At 46.1% G+C, this 19,832-nt stretch overlaps 2 protein-coding genes across 3 annotated transcripts in view; one reads left to right on the forward strand and one right to left on the reverse strand.

Annotated features, from left to right (window-relative positions):
- Positions 1–803: 803 nt before the first annotated feature.
- DDX42 (DEAD-box helicase 42) lies at positions 804–17,156 on the forward strand. Of its 2 annotated transcripts, XM_027702288.1 has the most exons (17): positions 804–1,036; positions 2,055–2,205; positions 2,776–2,837; positions 3,859–3,895; positions 5,328–5,477; positions 5,695–5,799; positions 6,358–6,477; positions 7,443–7,619; positions 8,107–8,235; positions 9,059–9,158; positions 9,364–9,411; positions 9,945–10,042; positions 10,994–11,270; positions 12,099–12,325; positions 13,474–13,584; positions 14,479–14,580; positions 15,129–17,156. In XM_027702288.1, exons 1-17 carry the CDS (start codon positions 816–818, stop codon positions 15,819–15,821), a joined length of 2,808 nt encoding a protein of 935 aa, XP_027558089.1. In that variant the 5' UTR covers positions 804–815; the 3' UTR covers positions 15,822–17,156. The 2 variants fall into 2 exon arrangements, with proteins under 2 accessions (XP_027558089.1, XP_027558090.1); XM_027702289.1 differs by lacking the exons at positions 804–1,036; positions 2,055–2,205; positions 3,859–3,895.
- Positions 17,157–19,394: 2,238 nt separating this feature from the next.
- Positions 19,395–19,832, reverse strand: part of LOC113976778 (parathyroid hormone/parathyroid hormone-related peptide receptor-like) — a 6,096-nt gene continuing 5,658 nt past the window's right edge. The window contains exon 13 of the mRNA XM_027702294.1: positions 19,395–19,736. Coding sequence (XP_027558095.1) covers positions 19,395–19,736 — 342 coding nt within the window. The remainder of the gene's footprint in view (positions 19,737–19,832) is intronic.

Consider the following 19,832-nt stretch of genomic DNA (forward strand, 5'->3'; position numbering starts at 1 on the left):
ACTTGTAGCCTTTGGACAGCTGATTATAATGCACTGGAAAGCAGTGGGTGTCTTGCTGTTTAGTGCCTTTACAGGTATGATTTACTTGACCATGCAGATAATTAAATTATTCAGAATGGAAACTCTAAATCTTAATATATCAGTTCAGTTTTCATCTTAGAAAATCAAGGTCTGGCTGGACGTGTTAGGTGTAGTATTTAAAATATGGTTTGAAAAATGTAGGTTGGAGACCTTATATATTATAGAGAGAGAGTGTATATATAAATACATATATATATATACACCTATGTATGTGGCTGAAGATGCTTTCTTAAGAGGAAGGAGTTGACTTTTTGGCAGAGGTGTGTCTGGTCTCACGATGGAGCTGTTTGCTGCTCTGGGCCCACTTCTCTAGAGGTTGCAGGAGTGCTATTTACACTCAAGGATGGGACTGTGGACATGCAAAATATGCACCAAGCTGACTTTTCATCTCTTGTTCCTCCTGGTGTTCAAAGTTCTGGCCCTGAAGTTGTTTGTCTTGGACTGCAAACAGATAGGATAGGTAACATATGCTTAAGTAAGCCTTGAGGGACATGACCTTTTTTGGAAGACAAGCACTTGGGTTTTTTTGTCTCTGGAATTGTGGATGTGTTCCCACTGACAAGAAAAGTACAGAACCAAGTCCTTTGTGGGAAGCAGATCAAACTTGTCACTCACGTTTCCATAGCTGGTGTGATCCACTAACAAGAAAAATCGTGACAATTATCTCTAACTTCCTAAAGCAGAAAGGGCTTTAATTTGTCTTTTATCATTTTAACAGGTACATTGGGGACATCATGAATTGGAATAAAGGTGGACCTGGTACTAAGAGAGGCTTTGGGTTTGGTGGATTTGCCATAACACCTGGGAAGAAAGAGGAGCCCAAGCTGTCCCAGCAGTCCCACAGTGCTTTCGGAACAGCAGGTTCCTCAGCAGCCTTTGCAAAATCAGGGCCTCCTCAGCTGCCTTCCTTCTACAAAATTGGGTCAAAGAGAGCGAATTTTGATGAAGAGAATGCGTGAGTACAGTCATTCCTTGTGTTTATCGAGCTGCACATTTTAGTGGTTTAAAGTTTCCAAGAACAAGGGAAGCATCCGTGATGTTTATATACATATATATATATATATAAATATATATTAATGTATTTAAAGGACTGTGAGATACTACAGCAGTCCACAGAGAGCTCTCCTCCTGCAGCCTTCCCCTCTCTAGAACATATCCCAGCTGAGCCCCAGTCAGCTCAAGCTTATTCACTCCAGGGTATGTTCAGAGTTGGAGCCAAGCAGGAGAAATTTGGGTGTCTTTTGCACAGGGAAACGAATATTCAACTCCACAGTTCTTTACTAACCCTTCTGTTGGCTGCATAAAGGGATAAATTAAGGCTGAGAGAACTTGGGATTGTTCAGCCTGGAGAAGAGAAGCTTTGGGGTGACCTGATTGTGGCCTTCCAGTGCCTGAAAGGAGCCTGCAAGAAACATGGAGAGAGACTATTGACAAGGGCCTGGAGTGACAGGGCATGGGGGAATGGCTTCAAACTGAGCTTTGGATGGGATATTGCAAGGAATTCTCCCCTGTGAGGGTGGGGAGGCCCTGGCACAGGTTGCCCAGAGAAGCTGTGGCTGCCCCTGGATCCCTGGAAGTGTCCAAGACCAGGTTGGAGGGGGCTTGGAGCAACCTGGGCTGGTGGAAGGTGTCCCTGCCCATGGCAGGGGGGTGGGATGAGATGGACTTTCAAGTCTCTTCCAACCCAAACCATTCCATGAAATCTGTCATATGGGAGTGGAGGTGGGTCAGAAAAGCATTCCATGTCCACCAGCCTGGGAGAGTCACTCGAGAAGACCAGTTTTGTGATATCTGTTTGTCCTGCAACCACTTTGAGCTTATGGCATGAATAATTGTAGGTAAATTAATAAATCTCAATTGTCCATCCTGACTTTTATTACCCATGTGGGAACCCTGACTCACTCAGAAGCCATGAAAGACAGCACAGTGCTGTAAACTATGTGCTGACTGGGCTGTTGGTCGTTTCATTTCAGGTACTTTGAGGATGAGGAGGAAGATTCCAGCAATGTGGAATTGCCCTACATTCCCGCAGAGAATTCCCCCACTCGGCAGCAGTTTCATTCCAAGTCAGCAGACTCTGACAGCGATGATGACCCTCTGGAAGCATTCATGGCTGAAGTGGAGGCAAGACTCGGCTCGGGAAATGTTTATTCTTTGGTGTGGCCACAGTCAGGAGCAGCAAATGCCACTCAGGGCATTGGCAGCCGCAGTCAAAACATCATTTAACTTTGGTTTTTATGTGTTAGGACTCAAAGGTGGATTAGGTAGGGAGAGGGTGGATCTGATTTACAATAACTTAACTGCTTTAAGCATGTCAAAACAATACAACACAGAGCTGTGCCTGTCTCTGGATATCAAACTGAGGTTTTCTGCATTTTTCACTGCCAGAATGTTAATTATTTGTGTTTATCATGGGCTGTTTCTTAGCTACAGTTCTGCTATGAGCACAGTGTTTTCAGGAGGAATTTGGGTAATTTATTTTTTCAACAACACTGCCACAAACTTAAGAGTATATAACTTTAAAGGTATTAGTAGGAGAATTTATTTAGGATAATCAGATATGGAACACGAGCAAGTTTAGCCCCAAAAGTGTCATCTCTGTGACATAATGGTCTAGTTATGCAGGAACATTTTTCCCTTCCATGTTTTATCATCTTGGTCTTTTTAACATATGATAATTTTATGACCTGTTAGGATCAAGCTGCTCGAGATATGAAGAGACTCGAAGATAAAGACAAAGAAAAAAAGAACGTTAAGTAAGTTCTCTTTTGTCATTCCCATCCCTGCTTGTCTCGTGTGGTGCTGAGAGAATTCCAATGCATTTTGTTGATGATGGTTGTTCTGTAGACAGTGTAATATATACCTAATAAACAGCATTAAACAGTGCATGATATTCCCTGTGGGTAAAGATTCTGTGCTGTAAAAATGGGATAATAGGAGGGAAGAATCCATGGCAGCATCCTGTGGTAAACTGCAACAACACTGAGAGTTATCCCACGCCAGAAGCCTTTCTAGGCCACAGAAATTGGGGCAGCACATTGTACTTCTGCCACCTTCCAGAGCAGCCTGGATAGTTTTTCTTCTTCCCACACCCTTGGAAAGATCAGGATGGTTTAGTTTAAAATTGCAATTATGTGAGCAAAATAACTCAATGCTGCCGTACCTGAGTCCTGGAGATTCTTCCAAACTTCAACTAGGTTTTAAGACATTAAAGCTGGTATATTAGGTAGCACCTGATAATTGGGATACTAAATTTGGAGTTTAAAAACAGTTTAAATTTTTGCAGCTGTTTTGAGCAAGGGAAATAGTTATGCTGTTGATTCTTGATAGAAATGTCAGATGCATTGGTTAGAACTTGCATTGCATGGGGTTGATCAGATTATACGTGGTCCTGAAACAGAACACCGGATCCAAATCACCACCTGGGGAAGTTCTGAACTGGATTTGCGCTTCCTGGCTCATATTCCTCTTCAGTTATGAGACTTCTGTAGCATCAAGAGCTTTAGACCAGGATGATCTTTGATGTGGCTTCTACTGGGAAGACGGAGTCCTAACCTTTCAGTCTCATTGCTAGAAGTAAAGAGAAGTCTTTGCAGGGTCGCTGTCATGGTTGGCACCAGATGTGAAAACTCCATGGGTTGGGATTATAAATGTTACCGAGTTGTTAGTGTTGTGTCTTCCACGAAATCTGGAGCTCAGCACTAATCAAATGAAACTGTGGAGCTGAGTCTGTGGAACACTTGCAGGGAAGTTTTTTTTCTCCGCTTGTTTTTCCAGGGGTATTCGAGATGACATTGAAGAGGAAGATGACCAAGTGAGTTCCTATGCAGTCTTTCTATCTTCTTTTTTTTGTTGTTTTGTTTTCTTTTACCTTCCCTCTCCAAACACATAACTGCAAGGTGCAAACAAAACTCCAGTATCATGCACAGTACCCGGACAATTCAGCAGGAAGCTCTAGTGGTCACCCTGCTGCCTCTACCCTTCTAGGTGTTTCAAGAAGAATATTAGGAGACAATTGTATTCATTTAAGAAGATTTTTTTCAGTCAGTTTGAACTTCAACTTCCTGTACAGGTTTTTCAGTGTCTGAGGGTCTCATCAGATTTGAAATGAGCACAATCACAGCGACACAGGGAGAGGCTGTTAGAGTGTGGAGGTGATTTGCAGTGGAATTTGGTGTCTGTTAAGGGCAAGAATCAGGTTTTTTGCTCTTCATTTTCAGAGGAGCTCCAGTTCTCATTGGGGATTATAAGCATCACTGTAACAGAATTAGTAAAGAGGAAAGACTTCGTTTCAAAACATACCTTACCACTAAGTTGTAATTCATAACTCTTGTGTTACTGGCATTAATGCAGAGCTTGGCAGGGTTGTCTGGCCTCAAGGCCTTTGCTTCCAAAGTGAGTGTAGCTGTGCCAGACTTTGAGCAGAGGTGACTTACACTTGGAGACAGCTGTTGTTCCAGTCTATTGAGTGAAGAGCTGAGAGACTGAGGGATAAACAGCCAGGAAAGGGGAAAAGCCAGAGGAGTAAATGCATATATTTTTAATTGAACCTTGCTTTAAAAGTCTGATCTTAAATGTTTGCTTCAAGTCAAGTGAGACTGGTGTTTTCTCCTTGAGAAAGTCTTGGTGTGCCAGTGGGATTCTGAGGGACACAGACATCTTTGTGAGCTGTGAGGGTGGCATGTGACAGTGGTGACAGGGACTTAACTTGGGCTTGTGTTGAAAGACTCTTCTGAAATAGTTTCTTTCACATTTGTTGTTGACTGTCTCAATGAAAAATAGATATATTTTCATTTCTTAGAGTCTAGTCAGGGGAAGTGAAGAAAGTGTTTGGCACAGTGTGTTTGAAAAAACAAGCATCATATACTTAGTAACATTGTGTTCTCTGGTTAGAAACCTGCAGCATTTGTGCTTTGTTCATGTGGAAATAAGAATAGATTCCCTTCTATTGCTAAACATAAGACTTGGTAGAAGGAGTTGTTAAGCAGACATGTAAGAGTAGCTTGTTTTTAAGAAGCACTTTGTGGTCTAGCTGACACTAGAGTTGTTTTCATTTGTGTTTACTGTCCTTCTGGACGGATCTCTTGGTGTTTATTGGAAGAATCAGTTCCAGTGAATGTGGCTGTTTTTTCCCTCAGTGGTGGGTATGAAAGCAAACAGCCATTTAGCATTTACACATCACTTGAACAAACAGTGGTAATTTTGCATCCTGTTGTATGTGACCGTGCTGATCTGTTTTGCTGCAGGAAGCGTATTTTCGCTACATGGCTGAAAACCCCACTGCTGGTGTGGTCCAGGAGGAGGAGGAGGATAACCTGGAGTATGATAGTGATGGGAACCCGATTGCACCGTCCAAAAAAATCATTGATCCTCTTCCACCTATTGACCACTCAGAGGTAGGGAGGGATTTTATTCCGTTTTGTTCTGTTTGAGGCATTCCCAGAAAGCAGGAGCTGAGGAGGTCCCATAATGTTTCAGTGCTGTCGTAGGTAAGTCACATTAAAGGTCCTTGAAATAGCTTCATATTAAAGGAATGTACTTGCAGACAGTTAAGAACTTCAGAAAGAAAGGAATCCTGAGTCTGGACTAACTTAGTAATTAACTGCCTTGCAGATTGAATATCCACCCTTTGAGAAGAATTTCTATGATGAGCACGAGGAGATCACCAGCCTGACCCCACAGCAGGTGGTGGAGTTACGGCACAAGCTGAACCTCCGGGTAAGCTGGACACAAAACTGTCCTCCCACCATCTTTTCCCTCCCATTCCTTTGGGATAATCTTAGTTTTAATGGAGGTTTTCACAAGGAACTCCAGTTTTTGAATCCAAGCCTCTCAGATGCCTGCAGTGACTTTGATTTCTTGACAGCCTCCTCTGGGTTTGTGGAAGTGGGCAGTGAGGATTGCCAGGATTGCATGGTTGCACTTGGAATAAAGAACTCCAGAGCCAGGAATTAAAACTGGAAAAGTTATATGCAAAAATTAGTTCTTTTGCCATTTGTGCCATGTTACTGGGGTGGCTTCCTATGAAGGGAATTATAAGAACACCAATTACACAGAGGGGTAATTGTGATGTTTAGTAGCTCGTGTTGATTGACACTTAATCTAAATTTTCATACCTGCAAGTCCTAGTTACACAACTCCTCTGGAATTTGCATTTGTTCATAAAGTAAAAATCCATTTTCAGAGGCAGAGATACCCTTTTTTTATTTTTTGTACAGATTGCTCTTTGTTTTTCTCTTACTGTTCCATAAACAAAGCTCTCTTTGTGTTTCCAAGGTCTCTGGTGCTGCTCCTCCAAGGCCTGGCAGTAGTTTTGCTCATTTTGGGTTTGATGAGCAACTTATGCATCAAATTAGGAAATCAGAGTATACCCAACCCACTCCAATACAATGTCAGGTGAGTGTTGCTACTGCTCTGACATCTAAAGAAAACTAATCAAACACATGCCAAGGTCTCTTGTCCATATGAGGATGTGAAAGCTACAGTTCTGGTTGTCTGTAAAGAGTTGTCACAGAGAATTTGTGTTTTTCCAGGAAAATAGCTTTGATATTTTTTAAATAGAGGTTTACCCACTTTTGTTCTTGTTCAGTGACCACTGTAAATATATCCATGTTCTTTTCTTCATTTGTCTCTTGATGAAGACTGAAGAGCATTCGAGTGACATCTCTTCTTTATAGAAATTTATGAAAGCTTTGGGGGGGGTTGTGTTTTGGTTTTTTTAGAAATTGTATTAAAAATAGCTCTGAATAAAGAACCATCCACTGACAAATTTATTCCTTTAAGAGCCATGCAAACAAAAGGGATTTACTGCATCTGTAGATTGGTTGCCATAAGTAATTAGGGTTATCAATAATGTGATTATAACCACACTACTGCTGATGCTTTTCTTGAGGTATAAAGAAGGATGTGATGCTGGTCCAAGTGATGCATTTTAGGACCTTAGTCCTTAGTATTTGTAAAAACCTGTGGTTGAGAGGTCCTTGTAGCAGCAGTGGGGATGAACTGAGGCCTTCAGCACTCAGAGTGGCTACAGAAAGAACAGACTCAGGAACTTTTAGTGTTCTTAGAACTGCACAAGGTTCATTTGTGTACATGTAACTGTATCCTTGGGCTGCTGTACTGTGCCCAAACATTGATTTCATACAGGATACCATCAGTCCAACATGGTAATGGCTTCCAGCCCTAAAAACAGACTAATTCAGATCTGAACTTGGCAATAAAACTCTGTAAGCATTGACATATTGTTGCTGTGAGTCCTCTGTAATGTGCTTTCCTCTTGTTACCTGAGTTTTCATGTGAAGTCTAGCACAAGGATATGCTGAGGTAGGCATAATGTGGGCTGAGAATCTCCTTCTTTTTAGGGTGTTCCAGTTGCACTGAGTGGCAGAGACATGATTGGGATAGCTAAGACTGGAAGTGGGAAAACAGCAGCCTTCATCTGGCCGATGCTGATTCACATCATGGATCAGAAGGAGCTGGAGCCCGGGGATGGTCCCATTGCAGTGATTGTCTGCCCCACCAGAGAGCTTTGCCAGCAGGTAGGTGTGTGGCATTCCTGTATGTGCCATCCAGAGTTCTTGGAGAAGAAGACAAAACTCTGGGCAAAAATTATCAGAGAACCTCAGCAAAGTGTTTAAAAAAAACTACTCTGAGCGTGAGTAGCGTGGCTCCAGCTCACAGCTCTTCCCTGCACCTTTTTCTTGAAGGATCAGGATAAATCTGAAATTTTAAGTTTTTGCACAGTGCTCCCATCTTATTTTCAAGTATAAGAATGCTGTGGATCCATTGCTACAAACTGTATGTGTAAAAACATAGAGCCTGCAGGCTGAATTACAGTTGGATGCCCAAATAGGTTTCTCAAATTACTAAAAATTATCCACATGTGTTCAGCCCTGAGGATTTCAGAGTAATTTCGTTAACTTAGCTGAAAGGTGTATTTCAGGAGCTGGGCTGTATTTCCAAGGCAGATGTATTTTCTCAGAGCTGCCTGACGTGGCCTGTGATGTGTCTGTTCCCAATTCCCAGATCCACTCTGAGTGCAAGCGCTTTGGGAAGGCCTACAACCTGCGCTCCGTGGCCGTGTATGGAGGAGGGAGCATGTGGGAACAAGCCAAAGCCCTTCAGGAGGGGGCAGAGATCGTGGTCTGCACCCCTGTAAGTACCTGTGTGCACACAGGGCAGCTTTTTGTTGCTTACCTGAAGCTGAGACAGATCTTTAATTCCAGTGTGATGCGGAATTAGTTCTCTGATCACTGAGACCCAAGTTCTTCGCAGCCTATCAGGTGTTGAGAGCAAATCTGTTGGGTTTAATCATCTCCCAAGAGAAGCTGAGGAGGTTACAGAGCAGCAAGCGAGGTCTGTTTGTGTCAGTTGGGCACAACACCAGCTTCTGATTGCTGAGCCTTAAATTCACAAAGAGAATTCCCCAAATGTCATGATCTTGAGTGTCATCTTCCTGCATCTTTGTGGAACCAGTGGCAGTAACACTGCAGGGTTGAAACGTTGAACCAGGATGGGTGTTGGTGCTGAACAAGCACCACTGACAACTGGTTTTGGTTATTGCAGAAACTGTTATGAACTTGGACAAAATGGAGCAACAAATGGTTGGAGGAAGTTTTATTGTGGCTATTTATTTGGTACCAGGCAAGAAAAGAAAGTATGAGAAACTCCCTTGCCAAAAATTGGGGGATTAAGTAGGCAGTTCACATTTAAAATTTAATTATAAGGAAGAATGGAAAATTGTTAAACTGTTAACCATGAAAAACAGCTATAAGTTCAGATTGTCAGGCATAGTTGATGAGAGTTTTAGGAATCTTTCTATGATTTGAATATTGACATTTCTAGACTGAAACCTTGAGATATTTTCTGTTCTAAGTCTCTGGTAAGTGAGGATAAAAAGCAGTGAAGTGCTCGAAGATTGTATATATCAACATTATTTAAAATACACTTTAAAAACTCGTTTTTTTTTTCTTAATAGGGTCGTTTGATTGATCATGTGAAAAAGAAAGCTACAAACCTTCAAAGGGTCACTTACCTTGTGTTTGATGAAGCTGACAGAATGTTTGATATGGGGTTTGGTACGTATTGAACTAAGGTCACTGTTTTGGAAAGCAGGGGTGTCCAGTCCCAGCTCAGTGGGACTGTGAAATGAAATACTGAGTGAGAGGCACTCATTCATCCCGTGGCTGTCTGTTAAATAAAGCAGTGAAGTTGCATTTTGAGTTATTCTCCTAAATAATGAGCAACAATGGTGATTAGAGCATTATTTCTTCTCCTTTCCAGAATATCAGGTCAGATCAATCGCAAGCCACGTACGTCCCGACAGACAGAGTGAGTAAACGTATCTCAAAATAACCTCCTGAGAGTCACAGGAGGCTCTGGGGTGAGGTACCAGTTCAGAGTCTGGAGCAGAGCATGAATTCCCAGTTCTGGACACAGCCACACAAGGAGACTTTTGCCAAAGTCCACTGGTGTGACTCTGAGCGTGGGCTGCGGGGAGGGAGCAGTTGTGGCTCGTGGGCATTTGGCTGCTCCTCACTCCCTAATCCCTCCACTGGCCGCACTCAGAGGAAAGCTGATGAGCTGAATTCGTGTCCATAATGCCTTGAAATTCAGTGTTCTGAGCTGCCATGAGAGAAAGTTCACAGCAGTGCCACGTATTATCAGCGTTCCAGGTGCCAGGAAATGTGTTCCCACACTTTGAAGCGTTCTGAGAGCAATTGATAATTTCCATTAGAACCTGGAAAACAGACCTCAACCTCCAGATTCCTCAGGAATAATCCAGGCCCTCGGTCACGACATCTGTGCTGTGTTTTCACAGTTTTGGAAGCAAGTTTCTGTTCCAAACCCTGTTTTTCTTGCAGCTCTCCTGTTCAGTGCCACGTTCCGTAAGAAGATCGAGAAACTGGCCCGGGATATTCTGATCGACCCAATCCGGGTTGTGCAGGGAGACATTGGAGAGGTAATTCCATAATACCTGTTAGACAATCAGAGCAATGAATTGTTCCATTTCCTGTTCTCTGAAACTGAAGTTAAACTGCAGTAGTCATCATTTATATTTAAGAGTAAATACTTCGTGCTTAACAAAAAATAGTAAAGTTTTGTGGTTTGTTTTTTTAAATTTTATTGACCTTTCTTCCAACAAATGTAGTGGTGGAAGGTTTCATCAAAGAGAGAAACACCATTAATGCAGTGATTTATTTTTTAATTTTTTTGTATTAGGCTGAATCACGGATATATCCTTTTATTTTGACTCAAAAATATAAATAAACCCATTAGAGCTTTATTTATTTTCTTTTATTTAATTTGCAATTATTTTTATTATTTTATTTATTTTGCAATGAAGGATTTGAAGCTTAAGTTGTAATGTCTTTCAGCTGGGTTATGTGGGAATGTTGATGCTGGACTTGCTTGACAGTAGCAGCTGAAGTATCAGCAGGCTGAGGATTTGGGGAGAAGTTGATGAAGTGGGCAGAGGGAAACTTGCTCTAGAGAAACTTTGCTTATTATATATGAAAACTGTTGAGAAATTTCACAGGATGCCTTCAGAACATTTCTCTTTTAAACAATTCTCTGTGGTTTTTTTTTCCATCAGGAATATGATGTTTCTTTCTAACAAAAAAATAATGGCTACCTGAAGCCCCTTCATTCTGGGAATTTTTCCTAAATTTTGCTTATGAAAAGAAACAGCTTTCCCAGCTCAATCACAGTGTTTTTATTCTTTGATCTGAATTATTACTGTATTATGTGAGCATCATCCTTGAATTAAATAATATTGAACTGTGTAAAAATTAAATCTTTCCGAGAAACTCCCCGATGGTGCTGTGAGCTGGAGTTTATTACTTTTGATTCAGGGTGCACAGAGAGCTTGTACCTCCCCTCTTCCTGACTCCTGGGACATTTCTCCCCTCAGGCAAACGAAGATGTCACTCAGATTGTGGAGATCTTCCCCTCTGGCCCCAGCAAGTGGAACTGGCTGACCCGGCGCCTCGTGGAGTTCACGTCCTCCGGGAGCGTCCTCCTGTTTGTCACCAAGAAGGCCAACGCAGAAGAACTGGCCAATAACCTCAAGCAGGAGGATCATAACCTGGGGCTGCTTCATGGGGACATGGACCAGAGTGAGAGGAATAAAGTCATTTCAGAATTCAAGAAGAAGGGGATCCCCATCCTGGTGGCGACTGACGTGGCAGGTGCGTGACGTTCTGGGATCAGCAGAAAGGCAAACTTGTTTCAGTGGAAGGCAGCCAGGTTGGCTTCTGCATTTTCAGGGCGCTGTGTTCCAGCTGCTTTTCAGAACCATGGAACCATAAAATATCCTGAGTTGGGAGGGACCCAAGAGGATCATCGAGTCCAGCTCTGGCCCTGCACAGGACACCCCCAGGAGTCACACCACGAGCCTGTGAATGACACAGCGTTAGCAAGGGGGGTTATTTTTAGTCTCCTAATGATGCCTGGATTAGGCTGACATATTGTTTAATATACAGAAGGAAAATAAGCTGTGTCTTAAGGAAGTTGTTGCTATTCATTCATCAGCTGACATTATACATGTTTAAATGAAGAGGTGAACGCACTTGAAACCTGCACTAGAACAGCTTTTGTACACAGATGTTTGCAGAACAAAGAGTGAATTTTGGTGTCCTTTGATAAAGCCCTCTGTCTTCCTTGGAAAAACAGCCATATAAAGAAATCCCTTCCATTTCCAATCCTGTGAATTTGGGGATTGGTGTAATTTATATGAAGGTTAGAGAAGGTATTGCTGCACTGAAGAGTTTTAGAATCATAGAATGGTTTGGGTTGGAAGGAACCTTAAAGCGGAACACCTTCCAATAGCCCAGGTTGCTCCAAGCCCCATCCAGCCTGACCTTGAAGCCCAGGAAAGGTGTATTAACCGGGATGGGTTCCTGTGGAAACTCCTTTGGTGTGCTGGAGCAGAATGAGGTGACAGGCTGGTATGAGTGGCATTGCTGTGAGTTAACTGGGGATAACCACACTTCCCCTTATGTTGCCCTTTATTCCAGCTCGAGGGTTAGACATCCCTTCCATCAAGACTGTCATCAACTACGACGTGGCTCGGGACATCGACACCCACACCCACAGGATCGGCCGCACCGGCCGCGCGGGCGAGAAGGGGGTTGCCTACACTCTGCTGACTCCCAAGGACAGCAACTTCGCTGGGGACCTCGTCAGAAACCTGGAAGGTGCCAATCAACATGTCTCCAAAGAGCTGTTGGATCTGGCAATGCAGGTATGGATGAGTAGAGGAAGGTTCATTCCGTGACCGGCACAAAATCGGGAGCCGGGGAACTCGTTTCTGGCTCCGTGGTGTGTTGGCGGTGTCCTGTTTAAAGTAGGCTTCCTAGTGTTTTTAATGGCCTTTGGAAGAATCCATGGGTATTTTGGAACACAGTATGTGATCTATTTTGAGGCCAGGCACTGCCTAGGAAATTAGGAGCTGTAATCTGGCTGATGCCAGTGTCTCATTACAATCAGATTTTCGATGCACTTTTATGGCAGGCACCTGGGAGATGCAGCTGAGTTGAAAGCTAAACTAGAAAACAATTACAGGGACATTCCCTCTTGTTGCTTGATCATTCCATGTGCTTGGCAGTGCTCTCTGGCAGATTTGCTATATATAGGGATGACAGGTAGCTACAGCAGTTGTGCTTGTGCCACTGAACTCATCAGCTCCTTCATTTCTTGTCTTTTGCTGCCTGTGTAACTGCAAGAGAGCAAAGGCTTTTTGGTAATTCCCAAATTCAGAGATGGATTAGCATGCCTGAGGCTTCAATACATACTTTTTCTGAGGTACAGAAGCAGCAGAAGGGACAGAATTTATGAGGCAGAGCTCCTCAGGCTGCCTTTGAAAGGGGAGTGTCAAAGCAGAATGGTTTGGCCAACTGGCTTCTTCGGATTTGGAGACTGTAGGGCACAAAAAGAGGTGCAGCCAACCATTATTTAAATAGGAGGAACTGGTTGGGCTGACATTTCCTGGCCACTGCTTGGTGCAGGAAGTTTTGCTGACAGACCCTCACTTCTCTTCCAGTGAGCAGTGGGCTAAACCAGTGAAACCAAAGCATGAGCAAGTGCAGAGCTCCCAAGTGATGGCACTGGAAATTGTATTGATTCCTGGGTTTATTAGAATGCAAACCCCCAAAACTTAAACATGGATGAAAGTTGAGGGCATAAAATCAGTTTTCATAGAAAGCATTTGTAGCAAAAATCTTCAGACCCACGTGACAGAAGTGGCTACAGCAGCTGTGTGGTTGAACAGAAAACAGCATTTATATTTTTTATTTTCAAATGCTCCAAATCCTTCTTTTCTGAGCCTCATTACAAGCATTTATGAAGCTCCTTATTCCCCGTGTGGAGAAAGATTTGTCCTTTCTGTTACAGAATCCGTGGTTCCGGAAATCCCGTTTCAAAGGAGGGAAAGGCAAGAAGCTGAATATTGGTGGTGGTGGCTTGGGGTACCGGGAACGCCCCGGGCTGGGCTCAGAAAATTCTGTAAGTAGAGATGCTGAAGAGGTTGTTTACAGATTCTTGGAACTTTTACACTTAGTATTGATTACTCTTCATTTTAAACAATCTCAGTACTGGATTACAGCCTGTGCTTTCAAGGTTTTCATAGCTCAGCATCTTTCAGTTGGTATCAAATATCTCAAATGAAACTCTCCTGTGCTGTTCTCCTCTTGCCAAGAGCTGCCCTTCCTTAGGGCCAGAGTGATCCAGAAGGTTTGGAGGTTCTTCCCAAAATAGACTGTCGCTGCAAAATAAATGCTAATAAATGACTTGAAAAGCCATCTCCAGGCTGATTCTTGGCAGAAAAAAATCTTGCAGCACTGGGGGTGCTTATTGAGGCACATCTGTGCTAGGAAATGAGCTCACTGCCAGTGTGTACAGGGGCAGAGCTGCTGAAAACATGTCATAGAATCCCAGAATGGCTTGGGTGGGAAGGGACCTTAAAGCTCATCCAGTCCCACCCCCTGCCACAGGCAGGGACACCTTCCACTAGCCCAGGTTGTTCCAAGCCCTGTCCAACCTGGCCTTGGACACTTCCATGTTCAGCATCTTTCCAAAAGCCACAGCTGGAGCCTTGTTCACACTTTGTCCTGGCTGTGACCTGTGTGAAAAACTCCATTTGATTCCATTTTACTTTTAATTGCACTGTAGGAGCTGGAAACTGCAGTTAAACTGTTACTTGTCACTCACTAAGACTTAATGCTTCTTTACTTCGTGGTCCTCGAGGTCATGGCCCTGCTGCTCAGGGCTCCCACAAGTCTATCATCCTTAGTGGATGAATTTCCTGGGTGCAGGGTCAAGGTAGATTTGGAGAGTAGCTGAACTGAGAGTGTCTGTGTGGGATGAACCTCTGCAGTTGCCCTTTGTGTTTTTGCACAGGACCGTGGAAACAACAACAGTGTGATGAGTAACTACGAGGCCTACAAGCCATCCACGGGGGCCATGGGGGACAGGCTGACAGCAATGAAAGCAGCTTTCCAGGTTGGTTCCATCACTTGGACTCATTTTCTCCCCTGAAAATGCAGCAGCCCCGTTGATTTCAGGAAAGTTGAGCTTAGTAGTTGTGACTGTGTCACTTGGAGCACTGCAGGTGGAATTCGTGTGCAGGCTGGACTGAACATGTTTGCACAAATTTGCCAAACTTGCTTTGTTTTCTGCTGCCTCTTTGCTCTTTTTCCCTCCTGGATTCTTCTCCTTGGCTTGATCCTGTTGAGGTTGCTTAGCAGCAATAGTGTAATTGCAACCCAAAGAAAGGGGGAACAGAGAAACTCTTTCTCTTCAGTGTGAAAATTAACCCCACCATATAGGAACTCCCTTGTTTCTATGGTCTGGTAGCAGATGCCCGTTACTAATTCTGTTTTCATAAGCACAGCAGGAGTGTAATCATGCCAAGATTTTTCCAGGAACTCTGTTTCCTGGGGGATCCCCACGATCCAAGGCAGGCTCGTGAACCCGCGATCGCTCCCCGTCCTGCAGGGCAGCGCAGAGCCAAACCCGCTCTCCTTTCTCTCCCTCCCCCTCTCCTGCAGTCCCAGTACAAGAGCCACTTTGTCGCCGCCAGTTTAAACAACCAAAAGACTGGGAGCTCTGCCGCGGGTGCCAGCGGCTGGACCAGCGCCGGGAGCCTCAACTCCGTCCCGACGAGTTCGGCGCAGCAAAACGCCGCCAACCCCGACGGCCCCACCACGGCCCCCGCGGCGGCCAAGGGCGTCCCGGGCTTCACCAGCACAGGGACTCTGAGCAGCGTGCCCACCTTCCCGGGGGGAGCACAGGGCTTCAACAACACAAGTGCCAGCACCAACAGCCGAGAAGGCGGCGGCGGCGTTGGTGGCGTTGCCAGAGAACGGTACAACGACAACCGGAACAGTCGCCACAACGAGGTCCCGCGGCGCGGAGAGGGCGGCGGTGGCCGTGCCGAGGGCGGCGGTGGCCGCTACAACGATGTCCAGCGCCACGGCGAGGGCGGCGGCCGCCACGGCGACGCTCCCCGGCACGGCGAGGGCCGGCACGGCGACATCCATCGCCACGGCGAGGGCCGGCACTTCTCCGACTTCCCGGGCGGCCGCAACAACAACGGGGACAGCAGGAACAGCACCGAGGGCAGGAGCAGCGAGAGCAGGAACGGCGAGAGCAGGAAGGACGCCAACAGCCGGGAAAACAAGACAGACGGTTTCGCCGTCCCGGAGCCCCCCAAACGTAAGAAGAGCCGGTGGGACAGTTAAAAGCCGGGGTTTCGCAGCCTGGAACCTCGGCAGGTAGTGTTGTCTTTTTCCAGAGGATTTCTTAGGGGTTTTTGGGAACTGGTTGTTGAGCAGCTGGGGGAGGAGAAGGAAACCATGAAAGCCCCCCCGTGCCAGTCTGGGCCGGTTCATCTGCGGCCAGACCCGCTCGTGACGTGCACACCTCACGCGTAGTCAGAGAAGTCATTTTGGTAAAGCTCCCTGGGCTCTGCTTTGAAACACTCAGTGCTCGAGTGACTCTGCTGGATTTAAACAGATCTTCTTGACAAAAGGAAGCTGTTCCACATCCTGGGAACACTGAGAAACTGTTGTCCATAGAAATATAAATTAGTCTTTTCTTAACCAGCGTTCACATTTACAAACCAGTCCAGTCCACCTAGAAGTGCTCAGGACCTGCCTGGTAGACATTAATCCCTCAGCAGTATGGTCAGTATGGTGAGTTCTTCCCCCATCTCCTCTTCACATATTCTCTGATTCCCAAATAATTTGGCCTCCTGGTTGCCCTTTACCTCTCTCCCCATCAACTAAGAATGTATGAATTTGCATTGCTGAAGGTGGGATGGAGCAAGTTGATTTTTCTTTCCCTTCATTTTGTTTTTTATGAAGCTGTTCAAGGGATCCTTCTCCAGCCCAGCAAACCACAAATTCACATGTAGTGTAGGTTGGACTCCCTGGCTTGTTTGTGGTCAGTACATCAGTCCCAGTCCCATTGCCCAGGTATTTTTTTCCTTTCAAAGAACCTCTTCTTTGCTAATATCCTTCATTCTGGTGGAAGCCTGCATAGCAAACCTGTCTCTCTGCTGTGCCTATGCACCCTCTGTTCTGAGAGGGTTGAGTGCTTTCTTCAAATCAAAAGCAAAAAAAGGGAAAACAGTGTAGATCCACCACAACAATCAGAGGCTGGAGCCCCCCAGGAAGCGTTGCTAAAGGCAGAGGCTTCACTCAGAAATTCAGGGATCTGCTGCTCAGAAGCCTTTAGGGAGAACCCAAAAAGCAGTGAATGAAATGGAACAGCTCAAATCTGGCCCCATATTGAACACATGTAGGAAATCTGTAAAATCTTGCTTGCCCATTTTTAACTCGTGTGTATTATCCGTTTTTTAACTTGGTTGTTTGTTTTGTTTTTGTTTTTTTTTTTTTGCCACAAGGTAGGGAAGAACTTTTCTGTTGGAACATGTCAGCACCCACTGCTGGCTCGTTTCCACTGGAAGAAGTATCAGAAGCTGTCAGGGTTTTGTGACATTGTGATGTTTTTCTTTATCAGCTGTGCATTTACTTTCTGCTTGCTCTAGTAAATGTTTTATTACTGGTACAAAACTATCCAGCATGTGCTTTTTTATTCTCCTCCTCCTCCTCTGGCTGCTCTGGCATGTGGATGAAGAACTGACTGCCTGGGGATTTGACTCTCTGTGTGTCTCTTCCACCAGGAGTTGTGGGCTGTAGCTGATAAAAGACTTCCTGTGGGTTTTCTCAGTATCTTTCCCCCCAAATTGTTTCACAAGCCCTGTTTTAGCTTCAAAGCCTCCCGGGGAATAGATTGTTCTCCACTTTATAAAAGGAAGGGATACAGCCCAGGACATGTGACTCATCCCAGCTTTTCATGGGGTCATTGGGAGACCTGGAAAGAGAACTCAGCCACAGCCTCATGATGTGACTTACATGGGAACTGACTTCAGTCAGGACACCAAGTGATTATTTGGGCCCCCTCACTAACAGCTCTGTCAGTTGGAGTTTTTTAAAACAGCCTCCAGAATTCCCTCATCACAGTCCAGGCAGGAGCCTCGTTGCCCTGGTTTGAGCTCTGCACATTTGGTGTTAAGACAAGTGTGTTCCAGGGCAGCCGTGGCAGGGGTTTGCAAGCTGTTGTGTTCCCCTCCTCACCCCGAAGGTTTATCACTCTGCACAATTAAAGATCAGAGTTTCAAAACAAAATACAAAAATAGCTCCATGGTCTGAAGCTGCCATCTGCTCCCTCCCTTCCCAGATCCCAGCTCGCTGCCACTGGGAGCTGGCCCCCTGTGAGGCATATGCTTGGGTTTCTCCCCTTCTTTTTAACACTTCCCTCTGCTCTTTGTAGGATTATTGAAATTCCTCACCCCTCTCTCAGCTACCAGGAGCCTCCTGGGAGTCGAGTGAGTAAATATTGAGCAGTGACAGAGAGCTACCAATGTCAGCTCTCAGGGCTGTGTCAGGTCCACAGGAGGGTTGATTCCATCCCCACAGAACAAGGGAGCAGTGTGAGCAGCATTCCAGCTGCCCTGAGAGGGAATCTCTCCTTGCAGTGGCAGCGTTGCTGGTGTCTTCCAAAGAGACCAGAGCACAGCCCAGCTGAGCAAATCCCTTCCAGGGAGCTCAGGTTGGCTTGGAAATGCAATCCTGGGACTCTGCTCTTGCTCCTGTGCCCACACATCAGTCCCCCCTCTGCCTGTTGTCCCCCTGCTGCCACCTCCCAGCTGTGCCCTTCCCACAGGGAACAGCACTTGGCTCCTTGGCTGGGAGGTGGTGCCGATGTCCCTCACCCTGCTCTGTCTTCTGGAGCCTTTAAACTGAAGGAGCATAGGTTTAGATGGGATATTGGGAAGGAATTGTTCCCTGTGAGGGTGGGGAGGCCCTGGCACAGGTTGCCCAGAGAAGCTGTGGCTGCCCCTGGATCCCTGGAAGTGTCCAAGGCCAGGTTGGACGGGGCTTGGAGCAACCTGGGCTAGTGGAAGGTGTCCCTGCCCACGGCAGCACTGGAGGATCTTTAAGGTCCCATCCAACCCAAACAATTCTGGGATTCTGTGATTTGGGTTGGAATGAAATGGGCTTTAAGGTCTCTTCCCACCCATGGTATAAACCCATAAACACGGTGTTCAATTCATCTGTTGCTGTGTCCACAATGGAACACAAGGATGGAAACAAGCCAGACAGACTCTCTTTATTAGTTTTTAGCCTGCAGGGAGATGACAGGGCCACAACTCTTGCATGCAGGGGCTGTGAGTTCATGGATGAAATGTGGGGGATCCAGGCATTTCCTGCAGCCTCCCAGGCCACGAAACTTGTCCTGCCTCCCTCAGCCCACCGTATCCCAGTGACTCCTGCTCCCTGTTCACACCATCCATGAGCTGGATGTGAGTGAGGGCAGGGTGGGAAGGGCTGCAGAAGGGCTCTGGGGGTGCTCTGTGCTCTCCCAGGCTGGACAAGGCCGGAGCTGGTGCTCCAGAGGCAGGACTGTGAGCTCATGGAATTGGTTTTACACACGCTGGAGAGGTAGGAGTGAGCATGGAGGGTTGTTTCCTGGTGAAGACTCAAGACTTTGTGTGCACAGACATCACATCAGTCACTTGCACGTGGAAGAAAAGGAGTTTTTTATGGCTCGTTTTTGGGCCGGGTAGGGAGGAGTGAGAGCTCGTGGTCTCTTTGCACACTGGCTGTGAGGGAAGGGGAGCTGTGTTGTTCCAGCTGCTCTCCCTGCCCTGGCTCTCCGTGCAGAAAGGAGCCCGCAGCGTGAGGATCAGCATCTTTCCAGGCACAGCTGGGAAACACTTGGGAAACACAACACATCGTTCGTTCCCCTCACAGCATCGTCTCCAGCTCTTTGGTGAGGTTGGGGTGGCACTGAGTCAGGTCCGTCAGATCCACCGTGTTTTCCCCCCGGGTTTTCTGGCTCATCTCCTGGGCGGGGCAGTGCGGGAGGTGATGGGAGGTGCAGGAGCTGGGGATGTACCCCGGCAGGCTGGGGTGGGCCGGGAGCAGCAGCCCCCGCCGGGTGCCCCCCGACCCAGCCGGGCCGGAGCCGCAGCCCCGGGGTCCGTGGGGGGCCGGCCCGGCACAGCAGCAGCTCCCGGCACGACCCTTCTGCCCCAAATCCAGCGCCAGGAGCCTCCGAAGATGGGCTTTCTTGATCTCTGCCTGCACCTGAGGGAGAGATGGGAGGGGGCTGCTGTGCCCAGACTCAGCGAAACAGCCTTTCCCTTCCCTTCCCTTCCCTTTCCTTCCCTTCCCTTCCCTTCC

The sequence above is a fragment of the Neopelma chrysocephalum genome, unplaced genomic scaffold (genome assembly GCF_003984885.1).
Source record: "Neopelma chrysocephalum unplaced genomic scaffold, ASM398488v2 Primary Assembly neopelma1_182, whole genome shotgun sequence".
Lineage (NCBI taxonomy): Eukaryota > Metazoa > Chordata > Aves > Passeriformes > Pipridae > Neopelma > Neopelma chrysocephalum.

Coding starts and splice junctions, on each gene's coding strand:
- DDX42 (XM_027702288.1), top strand. CDS start 816: ATGAATTGGAATAAAGGTGGACCTGGTACTAAGAGAGGCTTTGGGTTT. Junction 6,478..7,442: donor CCACTCCAATACAATGTCAG/GTGAGTGTTGCT, acceptor CCTTCTTTTTAG/GGTGTTCCAGTTGCACTGAG. Junction 9,159..9,363: donor AATGTTTGATATGGGGTTTG/GTACGTATTGAA, acceptor TCTCCTTTCCAG/AATATCAGGTCAGATCAATC.